Source organism: Coenobita brevimanus, chromosome 43, assembly GCF_032717465.1.
Source record: "Coenobita brevimanus isolate Jiangsu-jjx chromosome 43, ASM3271746v2, whole genome shotgun sequence".
Classification (NCBI taxonomy): Eukaryota; Metazoa; Arthropoda; class Malacostraca; order Decapoda; family Coenobitidae; genus Coenobita; species Coenobita brevimanus.
The window spans coordinates 3570284-3585325 of record NC_136996.1 but is presented as its reverse complement, the minus strand read 5'-3'; the positions used below and the strand labels follow the sequence as shown (position 1 = coordinate 3585325).

At 41.7% G+C, this 15042-nt stretch overlaps 1 protein-coding gene across 3 annotated transcripts in view; it reads right to left on the bottom strand.

Moving 5' to 3' along the window:
* LOC145397742 (sodium/potassium/calcium exchanger Nckx30C-like) overlaps positions 1–15042 on the bottom strand; it is a 256908-nt gene that overhangs the window by 26356 nt on the left and 215510 nt on the right. For 2 of the 3 annotated variants that reach the window (XM_080270760.1, XM_080270761.1), the window contains exon 4: positions 995–1416. In XM_080270760.1, the coding sequence (XP_080126886.1) occupies positions 995–1416 (422 nt within the window). The remainder of the gene's footprint in view (positions 1–994; positions 1417–15042) is intronic. The other variant, XM_080270762.1, reaches the window with a different exon arrangement.

Below are 15042 nucleotides of genomic sequence, written 5' to 3'. Positions count from 1 at the left end.
CACCTATACAGCACGACTACACAGGACTGACATCACCAGCACTGACCTTACCTACACAGAACACAAACACACAAACACATTCCCTCTACACTAGCCTAATTCACAAAAATGCTCAAAACGGTAGAGATCCTGAAGAAATAACGTTAAAAATATAGGCGAGCTGAAGAGACACAGACAGACACAATCATAAAACTCATGGCAGTGGAAAGATCAAATGCTAATATGGAAAAAGATTATTAGAAAGTCGGTGTGGAGTGTGGGTGATGATGTGGAGTGCGAGTGACGATGTGGAGTGTGAATAAAGTTGTGGAGTGTGGTGCAGTTGTGGAGTATTGAGCAAGTAGAGTGTCCGTGAAGTATAATGTGGAGTAAGGGTGATTATGTGGACTGTGGGTGGAGATGTGGCACTATGTGAAAATGTGGAGTGTGAGTGATGATGTAGTGTGACAGTGAAGAAGTGTGTGGTGTGGATGAGCATATGGAGTGTAGGTGAAGATAACAGTGTAGGTGTAGATGTGTGGGGAACCGAGTGTAGGTGTGGGTATGCAAGGTGAGAGTGCGTTTGGATGTTCTGTATAAGACAAGAGTAGGTGTTGTAGGAGTGTGTGTGTGTGTGTGTGTGTGTGTGTGTGTGTGTGTGTGTGTGTGTGTGTGTGTGTGTGTGTGTGTGTGTGTGTGTGTGTGTGATGTAAGTATGGGTGTGGATTTGAGTGTGGGTGTGAGTATGCAAAGCATGAGCGAATGTGGGTGTGGGTGTGATGTGGGTATGTCTGAAGATGTGTAAGTATGAATGGTGGTTCTGAGTGTGGTGTTGTCGTGGTGAGGGTCAGAGCCAAGGTCAACACGCCAGAGTCAGAGGTGAGGGAGAGGCGGGTTGTTGGGCATGCAGCCGCCAGGGTACCTTTCGGTTCCCTGCTTGAGCCGGGTCGGGCGAGGACAGGAGGAGGCTGGTCGACCCCGAGGCGTCCCGAGGGGCGGGATCAGCGAATCTTACCGCGGGTGTGGGAGGTAGGGGTGCCTCTGTGTCGGTAACCTCCGGGGCGGCCGGGTGGAGCGCCGGCGTCACGCCGTTGTTGTCGCCGTTCTGGGGTGTCTTTATAGGAGGTATCTTGCGCACAGAGTTGGTGCCATAACTCACATTATTAGCCACGGAGTTTCCCTCAGACTGTAGGTCGCCGTTGGTGTGAGGTCCGCTGTGTGAGGCGGCGTCCGAGGAAGCCAAGGAGTCCACGTGGGTCATCTCGGTGCCCTGCGACGACCGGCCACTTACGTGCGACTGATTGTCAGGGCGAGGGTCGGGGGCGAGGCCATCCGAGCGGTAGGTCTCCACGCGGCCGTTCTGTGGCTTGGTGGCATCCAGCAACACCTTCAGCGAGGCGATGGCGTGCAGCTGCGTCGCTTTCTCGTCCACCTTACCTGCAACACCAAGACAGTCACCACCACTAAACTCAACATCACACCACATCAACGTTATTATATACTTGCCTACATCTGATTAACTCCAACATCCGGAATTATTATTTTAGCTTCCATTACATATCTTATACATGCATTATTACAAATATATCACTTAATTATGTCAAGAGATTACGTTAAAATTCAGAAACCAACATTTCCGGAATTGTGAACAATATGTCAGCACTTTCATGAGTGCAGATGAAGCATGTTAATGATAAAAATTAAACACAAATACACAAAGTACACATCATAATATATCATTAATAATGTTACTCGCAAGCGCCAAAGCATGTTCAGCGAACGCATGCTTTTGTTTGAGCATACACATGAGATCTGAGGCAATGTCTGGAAACATAAGTTTTCCATCATGTTGATGCAATCCTTATCTAGTGTATTTCGAACTTAGCTTGTTTCTGGAAAAGAAAAAAAAAAAAGGAAGAGAGGAAAGTGCATTCATAACAGATAATCGGTCTAGTTCACTAAACTCCTGGTTTTTGGACAAGTTGGTATAAGGGAATAGTAAGGACCAGGACGCACAGGGCCTGGGCGGGGGGAGGGAGGGCAGGGCAGGGCAGGGTGGCGCAGGGTGGGGTGGGTAAGGCGTCGAAAAATGAACAGATGCAGAGGAAAGACAGAAACGGAAGTTGGGAGATGAGGCACCCATGACTGTACCAGAGAATCATCAGTTTGAGCATATTAGAAAAGGATCCTGCAGAATACAGAATTCCTTTGAATCAAGAACTACTGTTGTTTAGTATCCCTATAACTGTACTCACTACGCCATACTGCACAGCGTCACCATCAGTCCATGTGGCAGGTTTAACCATGTGCTGTTGTTAAATCGGTAACATGGTGTGGTCACAAGTTCTCTGGCAACCTTTCAATGATCAGTGAAGCTCAGACAGTTCTAAGTGGCTTTTGAGATTTCGCAACACCACTTCCTAAGCAAATTATTCTGCACACTGCACCCCAATTTTCTCTTTTAGGTTAATAATCCAAACTACAATATATTGATATTAACGCTATACAGAGAAAAGGGTTTTCAGGTGTAATATGTAAAATAAATCTCAAGGGAAGAGCCGCTACGAAGCCTCCTCCGCCACCGAGAATACCAACCACACCAAAAAAGCAACTTCTTTAATCTCTTCACTACGATGACATCCATTTATATTTTGTTCTTGCTACCTCCTAACCAGATTTTTTAAACTCTGGGGAAACTCGTCGCAGCAATGGGGGGTTTGAAACAATTGCCATTAAAGTCCTTCACTATGGAAGACATCTCAAAAAAAAAAAAAAAAAAAAAAAAAAAAAGAGGTAAATGCCTAAAATCGTCAGGCGGCAGCAAGAATGACATACAGAAAACGTCCTGTGACTGAAGGGGTTACAGAAGGGAGTGTCTGAGGGTGTTTACATGGGTCATCATTTACCCTGAATCAGCATCTAGTTCAAGGATCCGTATTATTTCTAGGAACAGATGGTGCTAACTTACGTATCTGTCTGCCTGTCTATCTGTCCATCAGCCCCATCTATATTATCGATTTTTTACCCGTAGTTAGATCCTGTAATTTTTTTAATGATTAATAATTGTAACTGAAATGGCCAATGAACAGGCGTCCACTCTCACGCTCATATACAAATAATCACAGCTAAGTAACCTATTCATATTTTATGCTACTGCTCTCAGCGGTACATGTGAGGAGGATTTTTTTTTTTTCAGTTTTCAATCCTATACTACCCGCTTCGAGGTGCAGGGGCCCAAGGCTAGGATGCCGTAGTCCATTATATTAAACGGTACATGTCCAGCTTACTTCCCTTGAGGACATTACATTAAAAAAAAAAAAGAAAGAAAGAAAAAAAAAAACTTCAACCACCCCCTGGGGATCGAGCGTATGGAAGGTCGACACTCAGACTGGCGCGTTCAGACCACTACACTACCTATATTTACTGTCCAAAAATTATTTGATGAGGCACAGGCTATACTGCTGGCCCACTGACCTGACATGTATCGTGCATCAAAAGGATGTGTTAGTAGCTGCAGCCCACAGCTTATCTAAACGTAAACCTACTGGACCGAAGAAAATAGGCAACTTCAGCCAGGCGTCCCCACAGACTGTTTTTGCTGAGGCTATACTGAAGGACTGTCTGTACTGTGACTGTGAGGTGCATGTGGTGAGGATGTATGACCGTTTTCATGTGAACTTTTGTCATTTCTTTCATAATCAGAAAAAACTGGGGCAGCGTGAAATTTAAAGCTGAGATTAAATGTTTTCCACAGATGACTCTCTTGACTTGTGGCCAGTGTTTATAGGCCGAGGGATTTCAACCATTTTTAGTACCGTCTATCTCTCTGCATGATACCGAAGAAGATGATAAGGGTAAACATTTTTCTGAGTTCTGAAAAACGCATTTCCGTTCAGTTCCACAAGTTAAGTGTGCTATTTTCTCTGAATGTATTATAGAGTATACAATATATAATATGAGCATGGGACAATCTTGAAGCAGTGTGTAGGGGTTGACTAGTGCGGTTCTAGAGGAGTTTATTTCCTTAGCTGGATCTCGGCTGTATTCTGAAGATGATACCGGTGTGTGCCTAATACCGGTAAATAATTTCTGTACTCGACGGCATCAAAATTCTTATTATCGATCTACTGCAACTGGATAACACACTGTTAGTGAAGAAACGGAACACTCACTATTCCAATTATACAGACCACTGTATAGGGAGGAGCAAAGATACAGACCCATCTGTCTTCTCCTTCATTACATACAACGCTACATGAACACAACATAACCCTGTGATGTCAGGTATCTTGGCCTTCACTACCTGCCACAGAGCTGAGCGGGTGCCCGGGTCGCCAGCCACACTGTGCCTAATTGACTGGGGTAATCTGTGGACCGCCATTACTGCGGTCGTCCAGCTTTACTGCGAGACACATCAGCACGCGAGGCCTCCATTGTACTCGTGCCGCTCAATACCACCCGTAACAGCGATTGGTCATTAATATACAGTATCAGTCCATATCAGGTCCACTGCATGACAAGGCCTTTTCCTCTGAGGGAGAGTGATAGACAGAAGTAACCCTTCATCAATGCTGGCGAAGTATGAGTGAGGAAAGGCGGCTGTTGAGTGATGCATGTGAAATTCAGAGAGCAATGGCCATTTTTGTGGGTGTTAGAGTGTATTTATGCCACCAGCAGAACCGACAGGGTGCGAATATATTTGAAGGAACATACAGTATTATCAGCACCCCTTTTTACTATCCGAAACGGGCTGGGTTTGAACTCTGGACTTGGGGCACATGTGGTACTATTAACCAGTGATAATACAGCCTCTCTAAGTTTGCTGTTAATCCAAGTATGGTATATTTTATCTTATTGTTGCCGCTACTAGATAATTATTTCAACTTACGAAAGGCCTGTCGTATTTAAGGGGTTTATTTAGATCATATCTAACCTTTGCAGTTTGAAATGTCTGAGTTGAAAATAATCGTCTCTGGCCTGAATGAGTTACGTGTCGCATATCATTTTTTTTTCAGACTGCAGACGAACCTTGAAATACATTAAAATGAGGAATTCATTGATATTCACTGTCGAGAATGCGTCTCATGATTGTAAACTATCTGAAATTCTGTTGCTATGAAGTAGATTGATGTAAAAAAAAAAAAAAGAAAGAAAAAGAAAAGGAAAATTTGGACCGGCGACTCCACGGCCGCCATGACTGACACAAGACATCATGCAACATCCACGGCCAAGCGCTGACTCGTATGCATGAAGGGAAGAGGAAATTATGCCATGAATGCATGGAGAAGGTAACTGTGGGCTACGATCAAATGCCCATAGATTAACAGTCGCACCACGGGAGGAGGATTAAAGTAAATGTAGCGAAAAGAAAGTGTGATTCAGTAAATATTGGAGTAAAATAAAGGAAATGGGACGAGACAACAAGGAAATATTAAGTACAATGAAGGAAATGGGAAGAGAGTGCGAGGAAATACTGCAATGAAAAAAAAAAAAATGGGACGAGAGAGCGAGGAAATACTGCAATAAAAATAAAGAAAATGGGACGAGACAAGGAAAGCTGAATATTAAAACTGGAATGAGGGACAGAAACTGGAAGGAAAGAAAAAGTAATGTTCGCCACCATATCAATATTCTCAGTGGCTTTGGATATATAGTAACACCTCTTCCTTTGCGATTTATTCTGCAAATTACACCTAAATATCTCATGTCGTATTGATGAAACCCATGTTGATATTAAAAGTGACATAAATAAGGGAATGTTAAGGTATAGTGTGCAAAGTAAATCGCCTAGGAAAGTGTGTCACGAAGCTTACCATGCCACCTCGAACACCGTCCTTAAACCAGCAGCACCTAACACAGACCGTCCTATCCCAGCCAGTCATCAGTATAAGCAGAACGGTACAGGATACAGGACGGTACAGGACAAGGATGGTACAGGACAAGGACGGTACAGGACAAGGATGATATAGGACAAGGACGGTACAGGACAAGGACGATATAGGATAAGGACGGTACAGGATAAGGATGATACAGGACAAGGACGGTACAGGACAAGGACGGTACAGGACAAGGACGGTACAGGACAAGGACGGTACAGGACAAGGACGGTACAGGATAAGGATGGTACAGGACAAGGACGGTACAGGACAAGGACGATACAGGATAAGGATGGTACAGGATAAGGATGGTACAGGACAAGGACGATATAGGGCAAGGATATTCGTACAGAAATGATGTGGTGATCTACGAGTTTGTATTGGAGGCGGCATAGGGAACTTCGTAACACATCTTCCATAGCGACTTAGTTTGTATACTGCACTTTAAGGTTCCCTTGTATACTATCTACATCGACTGAACTGTGGACATAATTTGCACTAATAATATACAAGAGGACATCAAGGTGTTATGTGCAGAGTAAATCGCTAAGGAAGAGATGTTCAGAAATCTCCAGAGCCACTTTATATATGAGCTTATAGCTAAATACGGACAGACAACAATAAGAACTGACACAATACTTTCTTACTTGTATTAGAGCTTTCTATAATGGAGGGGTTTGATAACTTCTACAACACAGCATTATTGTCCTACACACATATCCGAACCTAAGCGGGTATGGATGGGGAAGGGGAAATTAGCAGGGGAAAGACAGATGAAGAGCACACCCTTGTCTACTTCCTTAGTTCGTCTTATTTTACTCTTGCGTTGGGTGTCAGGATTTAGAGTTGTCTAGTGTTAAGCTGAGAATCCTGTTCAGCATGTAGGCGCAAAAGTAGCACATTGACACACACGACAGAGAAAGCGCTCTCATTCACACTTTCACTCTTGTGATCACATTCACCAATCATACAAACACGCTGAACAGCCGTATACGAAACTAACAAGCAGTACACAACTTTACAAAGCTCTGCACAGTCGAAACACGGTCGCCCACATCTGACAGGACAGAGAGTTTCAGTGAGATAGGTTGACGAAACTACGCACTCCTAATATGGGGATGGACAGCGACATGCGCGGACTCCCAAAATGCACTGTTGGTCCCGAATGCAGACTTAGCCTAACTGTTCTATAGATCATTATCCTACTTTTCGACATATCTCAAAATTCCTGTTTCTTATCCGTCCCTTTGTTCCTTTTACTTCTCTCAGTATCATCGAACATTTAAGAATCAGGAGTATGCCAAGAAGTGGTTTGGTCAGTCAGCCACTTCCTAAGGATTTTCACATGGAAGGGGATTCACTTTAGCTAAGTCCCATATGGTTCCGCATTTATCTAATACTTCTGTACTCGTTATTCAGTCCACAAGTATCACCACATCTTGGTCAGCTCATGACTGATCCACTGCAAGAATGGACTTTCCCACAGGACTTCTAAGGCGCATCTCATTAGCTGGTTTAGGACGCACTGATTAGGTGGCTGGCATTTACGGGAGAAGGGAGACCTGAGGTTTTCTACTTAGTTACTCAACCGCGAGACTCCCGACTAATTGCGCCTAAGAGTTGTCTTTTTCTCTCATTCTGATTCTCTTTATCTCAGTCCTCTGTCTCAATGATTCCCTTTGTCCTGTTAAGCTGTACTTGTCTCATCAAACTCTTTTATTGAATTCTCTTCGTTTCATGTGTTTTCCTTTGTGTATATTCTAACATGCATATTAATTATCTCCTGAGACGGATTAGGTAATGTCGATTATTACTGAAACACTGTTCCCATCTGCCACAACAACAAGAGGATAAGGGCTGTTGTTGCAAGTTTAACCCCTTAACATCGCAAAAATATTTACCCCACTGGATCACAATCATCGATCCATGGGACTAGCTGCTAAGGAGTCCTGTACTTTTGTTGCTATGTCCCCTTCTTCCCCTCCACCTCCCCCTAACCCTGCACACCCAAATCACTGAGATCTGCCAGCACAAACTACCTATGCAGTTCACTGGTCCACCTTACCACTACTAGTAACTCGATGCGTCCTTTTAACGTACTCCAGATCAAAGAGTAATAAATGTCCATATGAATCTTCTGATATAAAATGCTTCGACATACTTTCAGATTAAATTTCTACGACTTTCATTTCAAGGGAAGAAAAAAAAAATCTCACCGTTACATCGTCAAGCATTTACCCTCCTTGAAAAAACACGAAGCAAATGAACATTGCTTGACTGTAAATCAATACATCATTTACATACTGTATATTCTAAAACGCAACACTCATTTGCTTAATGTTTGTCCGTGCTGGTAAACGAATCTCTGTCACAACACTGGCCATATTTTGGTCGGCAGATGCACAAACACATCAAATATTTTCGTTACAAGAGCACAGGTCGCTGTTCACAACGAGGTATACATACTAATTTTTAATGGTTCAACAGTCCCCATCTATTACCCACATTTACTATCTCATCATGGACAACAATGAATCTTTCTCTTTGGAATGTTCCTACTGGTACTCGGAGCAGAAGTAGACACAAAAGTATTTGACACAGCTTCTAAAGGAAACATTCAAGTTTCAGATGTGTATCAAATGGATCTCACTTCACTAACAACGGGGAAGCCATGCAAAAAGTGCCAAAATATTCCACCATATGCAAAAAACATATACGATATGCACTAACACCTAAACTAGGCGTGGCATGCGGAACAGAACTTTACCAGGTTCCTCCTCGAGCCCTGAAACATTGAGAAATGTAAGATCAGCTTCTGGTAAGGCAGTACAGGGAAGAAATATGCATTAGGTTACGTGCCAGAGTTAAAGTGTTGGAGTATAACATGGATATATTTACACTGCTTTACTGCACTGGGTGCTCACTGTGGTGCCCATTGACCACCCCTGGCTGAAGATGAGCTCTATGCTGAGGGATAATACGAACACAGCATTTGATTAAGGAACATCTGCAACAGTTTAACTCTTGGTCTCTGTGGACGTGACCCGGTGCCCTACAATGGCAATAGAGAAGGAGACTGGGTCATGTCAGAAGCACTACACTGGATGATGAAATGCTAGATTACTGGGCTATTCTGTGAGTTTAGTTTTACTTTTAAGTTTAGTTAGTTATCTCAGTTCTGACTGAGGGTTGGAACCCAACTGCTAAGTAAAAAAAAGCAGAGCTCTCCTCTGTTCAGAGGGTTGAGCTCTTACACACCGTAAGGGTAAATATTTACTGTACAGCAAATCTAACACTATTATTACAGAAAAAAAATCTATTCAGTTGACGGACGAAATGTGGTGGGTAAGCGGGAGTCAGAGATTACAGGGTCACACTCCTGTGACGGAAAAAAGAGGCTGTAGAGACAAAAGTGGGAGTGTAGAACTGCGATGCTGGGTGAGCCTGCTCACAGACGGGGTGAGGGGCTACGGGGAGAGGGAAGGGGGTGCCATGGGAGGGATTCACACACACAGGCATGCAGGCTGTCCCGGGAAATCTTTGAGAAACTTCAGGATTATTGTAGGGCTAATTTTGTGTAAAAAATTAAACATAAACATGGATCTAATTCTTAACCGCTTCGAGGCTACATTTACCTAAGACCTTACGGGTGAAATTTAAGGAAGAATATTCTCGGCTGTAAGATCGGCAGTAACTGTAGGTCCATAATGCTTGAGAACTAAACCCATGTTGTTATATAATTTTCTACTCAAAACTGACCAAAGAACAACGTCCTGAATTCTCATATAACTCCCGGGGTATCCTGTACATAAAATTGATTCCCTGTCGTAACCTGGATTCATTTTTTTGGAGGAACAAGAACGTAAAATTATTCCACGTATGATCTTACTGAAAAGAAAAAAAAAATGTATACCGAGTGGGGCAATTTATCACAGGTTATTGTTATTTATTTATCCATTTATTTTTCTCTTCACCTTCCGGCAAGTCAGAATCCAAGTTACGAGAGGTAAACGATCGTAAGTCTGTTCGTGAATCTCCTCCCAAGGCCACAACGGACACGCGCATCACACAACGGTCGGGAGGCACGAGCACACGAACCACAAAATATCATTACATTACTATCGATTACAAGTGATGAAGACTGAGCGGAATAGATACACAGAGAAAAAAAAGGGAGAGAGTTGTAAAAATAGCTCTGGAACTCTTGTAAAATGTGAGGTTGTATACACAGCTTAAAAATTTCATGAAGGTTACAGCCAATGGACATCAAAATATACAGTTCGCAGTTATATGGAAAAAAAGAAGAACCAACGAACATAGACGAAGTAAACTGCCAGAACACAAGGCAAAATATTAACAGCAATTTTTCGACTGATTTAAAAAGAAAAATAAGTGTTTGAGGTAATAAGTTTTTCAGGTTAAGCATGCAAATGGGTTAAAAAAAAAAAAAATAAAGTACGTCAGTTGGAAAAGCATACACAAAGGTACCACTGAATAAACAAGACTAAATAACACATAGACACAAAATACAGTAATCAAGAACACATAAAAACGATTAAGTAGGAAAACTGTGTAGTTTGTTCTGGATCTGAGAAATAAATCATATGGAACAAAAACAGCAGTAAAGCCTATCGTTTTAGTTCTGAACATATCCGCCAAGGTAAGGAACGTGTGTCTTATAAATCCATCATCATCATCATCATTATCATCACCATATAGTAGGCCGTATTACAAGTGCTACAGGAGGCATCTTAACACCGCTTCCATAGCTATTTATTCCCGATATTTTGCCTTTTCACGTACGCCCTTTTATATGTCATTTCTATCGTTTTAATATCGGCACAGTTGACATAAACAACATATAAGAGGATACTAGGAGGCAGTATACAGAATAAATCGCTTAGGATGAGGTGTTAAGAAATCTCCACTACTACTTCGAATACGAGGCAGTCAATACCCGACCGAAACGAATTACCAGGGCGTCAGGAAAGTGGAATAATAATAATGATAATAATAATAATAATAATAATGAAATCCTAGCGTTTAATATTCTAGCTGCCCGTTTATGTATTATTTTTCATGCTGTTGTTGTTGTGGCCCCAGGCTCATCTGAACGTGAACCCGGTGGACTGCAGGCTGAGGTTCCCCTTCTCTCCTGCGGTCCACCAACCTCCTCTCGCGGTATATGAAGGGAGTTGAGGGACGCTTCCATAACCAGGCAGTGGTTCCACCCAGTTATATCGGTGCCACCACTTGCAGGCTTCCCTCTCTAGCACTATCATCATGCTAAGGGCTAGGAATAACTAACTGACTCCTGATACGGCTAATCTCACTCAATATGCACACAATTCACCATGTTTTATAGAGTATAGAGTAGAAGTATAGATGAATGATATCACTAAAGGTAGGCACTCCTTGGCTCATTCGCCGGTTAAGGAAGCTCCCTAACACCTTTTCCTAAGCAATTTATTTCCTTTATTATATCTTAACCTTACTGTCCTCCTCTGTGTTACGTAAATCCTTTCAACATCGCCATACTCTACATGAATAACGTACAAAAGGGTATTAACCAGCCATATCCGAAAATAAATCGCTCAGGAAGAGGTGTTAGGGAGCTTCCTTAACAGACGAGAATACGGGTCCTTACGTTAAAGAGATGCACTGTACAGGAACACACTGCGCCAAAATCCATCGAGAAACAGGAATTTTGAAAACTGATTACAACATAGCTCTTTCACCTTTACTTGGCCTAGCTTGTTTTTTCTTCCTTTTCAGATTAATTCAGGCAGCTCAGTAAAGAAAAAAAAAATGCTGCGACTCCACATCCTTTCCATACAAATTTCCCAAACACTACTCTTGTAATAACTCAGCATTTAAGATGGCGAGATGACAATTTTAGGCCAAGTTAGAGTAAAAATAGTATACCACTGTTTATTATTCGCTTATATCAAGAGATCTTAAGAGTTATTTAAGATCTACAGCGTGAACTATGGTGCAATCATTCAGTGAGAAAAAGGAAAGCTCCAAGATCAAGGAATTTTGGCACAGTGATACCTCATTTCAGTTAAATCTATATTAAAAAACTTGTATATTAAAATTCTACGAGACTATATATACAAAAGGTTACGTTCTGTGAAAATATGTACAGAAAAGTTGAATCACTTAAAATAAATCGACTTAATTACTAGTATAAGAACTCTGATTTGATAAAAGAAAATCTATTATATTTATACACCGTCTACAAAGAAGTATTCCTGTGATAACAACTAGGGATAAGGGGTCAGGCCACTTCCAGGAAAAGGAGGAACTACTTAATGACACAAAAGGTATGAAGAGAGAGAACCATCCACGACAAACACCTTGGGTCAAAACAGCAATATCATTCAACATTAACCAAGTACGTGTTTCTGAAGTCACTTACAGCACGGCCACTGAGGCGAAATCTCCTAATTATACTGAGGCCAATAGGCAAGTTTTCCTGAGAACAGAGATTAGTGAAGCATCTGTCTTTAAAAAAAAAAAAAAAAAAAAAAAAAAAAAAGTTTCACTTCATAAGTACTAAGTATACCCTGAAATAAAAAAAAAATTATCAGTTACGAAATGTTTTGAGGTTTTCAAATGTATTCTTATAATTCTGTGCCTACTCCTTGACGCCGCATCGTGTGAGGGGCGGCTTCGACAAAACGATCTCTATAGCCTGTTCACCTTAACTTGGCCGAGTTTTTCGCTGATTTGTTACCTATATCACGTAGCTCAACGATGAAATATGATACTGGGACTCTACATTATTTCCACAGCACTTCTTCGTGACTAGCATCATATTCTGGTTTTAGACTCTCATTCCAACTCGGTGATAAAGATAGAGAGATAGCAGATTCAGACCAAGTTAAAGTGAACAGGGTAGAGGCATTTCCGTCCCTTATCAGTACGGAGCCCTTCTTCCACAACACACCATCCTCCCTTATCTCCTTTCGTCGTTTTTTATTTTTCCTCTCCTTCTCCTTTCAGCCTTGTCACATCTATACACTCTTGGTTAGTCTCTCTCTCTCTCTCTCTCTCCACAGGGCATAACCACTGCCAGGCCTTGAATTATGCGATCAGATGATAGTACTGGTTCTGTTAATAAGTCTCTCTCTCTCTCTCTCTCTAACTGAAAAACACGAACGATTTCAGGGCAAACCCTTAGTCCCTCTACGGAAAGATACGGGTCTACAATCACCAATTACCGTATACACAACATCAAAGATCTGGTTGTCATATGTGAAGTTGAATGTATTAACGTGGAAGTGCATACGACTATATTCACGTCCTTCCAAATTAAAGATGGATAGAGCTTGATATGATTGTAGATAAAAGTAATATGGTATTTGGTGAGAGGAGCTGATTCACACTGCATTCGATTATGTGTTCGGGAACTTAATAAATGGAATCTAAAATACTGATAAAAATAATGTGTTAGTTATGAGAGAAGGTGATTCAAGTGATGTGCTGGGCAATGGGTGATAATTTGAACTGGTGGAAGAATTTGGGCACCCTGATACATTAAGAGGAAAGAGAGGGGAAGTGTACATTAAGAGGGAAGAGAGGGGAAGTGTACAGTAAGAGGGAAGAGAGGGGAAGTATACATTAAGAGGGAAGAGAGGGGAAGTGTACTGAAGGGAAGTTTATATTAAGAGGGAAGAGAGGGGAAGTGTACTGAAGGGAAGTTTATATTAAGAGAGAAGAGAGGGGAAGTGTACATTAAGAGGAAAGAGAGAAGTGTACATGAAGAGGAAAGAGTGGGGAAGTATATATTAAGGTCAGAGGTGTAGGTCAAGGTTATAACATATGATATACTACTGATCAGAATTGTACCAAATTTGGAATAATGACTGAGGAACACCGAAGGAACAAGTGATTAATTTTTTGAAGGTCAAAGGCCAAAGGTCAAGGTAAGGGTCAACATTCAGGTAAAGTTAGCATCATTACTTATAGTGCAGGTGTTAGATATGAGGAAATTACTGAATACTGGGATTAGCGTGTAGACACAACAGACTTTCTGGAAGTTTATCATAGAAGCCAACTCTTATCGCATATCAAGTGGTATATAGTGACAAAATATAATTATTTCCTTAACTTGTGTTCGTCATTTTTATACATTTTTACTATACCATACTGCTAATAGGGTCATTGTCGCCAGGGGGAGCTATGGCCTTGTTTCGGTTATAGTTAGTGTACGTTAACCACATCGCCCCAGGATCGAACCTGGCTCTAGCTGACTACCACCTCCTGTCGTTAGCCACTGTACCAACAGCTGCTACAAAGATGATGTGTCCTTCGACAAGTATGTTTGTAAATCATGACCCTGTTGTCTATTAGAAATTCTTTTATGCGAAATTTTTAGTGTTATTTGTGCGTAGAAGAGTGGCTACTGTCGACCCTAGGAGATACTGTAGTTGGCTTGTTTTCATCTGACGGGACTAGACTACATGTTTTCATCTGACGGGACTAGACTACTATCAAACCTACCAAATCATGGTTGCATGAAATTAGATGAGCCTAAGGTATGAGGAAGGAATAAGTCTCCCATTGTGACTAGCCAAATCAGCCCTCCAATCTGACTACACTTGGTCATCAACTGGGCTGAAACCTTTGTCAGAAAAACAAAAGACTATGCCTTGAGAGTAAAATGTGGCCACAAAGTTGGTAACAAGCCACAATCATCACACCAGGACACATTCAGCCACATGTAAACATAGTCAAAGTCAAAGCTGAGAGTTTCACAGTGTCCTTACTACGCATCTTAGAGTTATTTTTTCGCAACAATTTCTAGCAACTGTAGGAGGTAAGGAGCTAGTTTTGGCACTTGGTTTAGCTTCCATTTCACAGAAAGCATCAGCTGTGCCACGGTCAACATTAATATGGAGATTCCTTTGAGACGTAATGAAGCAGTTTTGGCATTTGATTTCGTTTCACGTCCACAGAAACCATTAACTGTACCATGACCAGCCTGAACTTGTGGATACCTTTAAGAGGAAGAATGGCGTCATCTGAATAAGTGATTGTCGTTAAAAGGATTACTGTAGAGATTTTAGTGCTCGCCAAACTGGTTAGTTATAGGGAGCTGTAGGCATGTTCGACCGCCAGCCCACTCCCATAGGATCTCTGCTTTTCTTCGTGCAAAAAATAAGGTGGTCAATATATTACG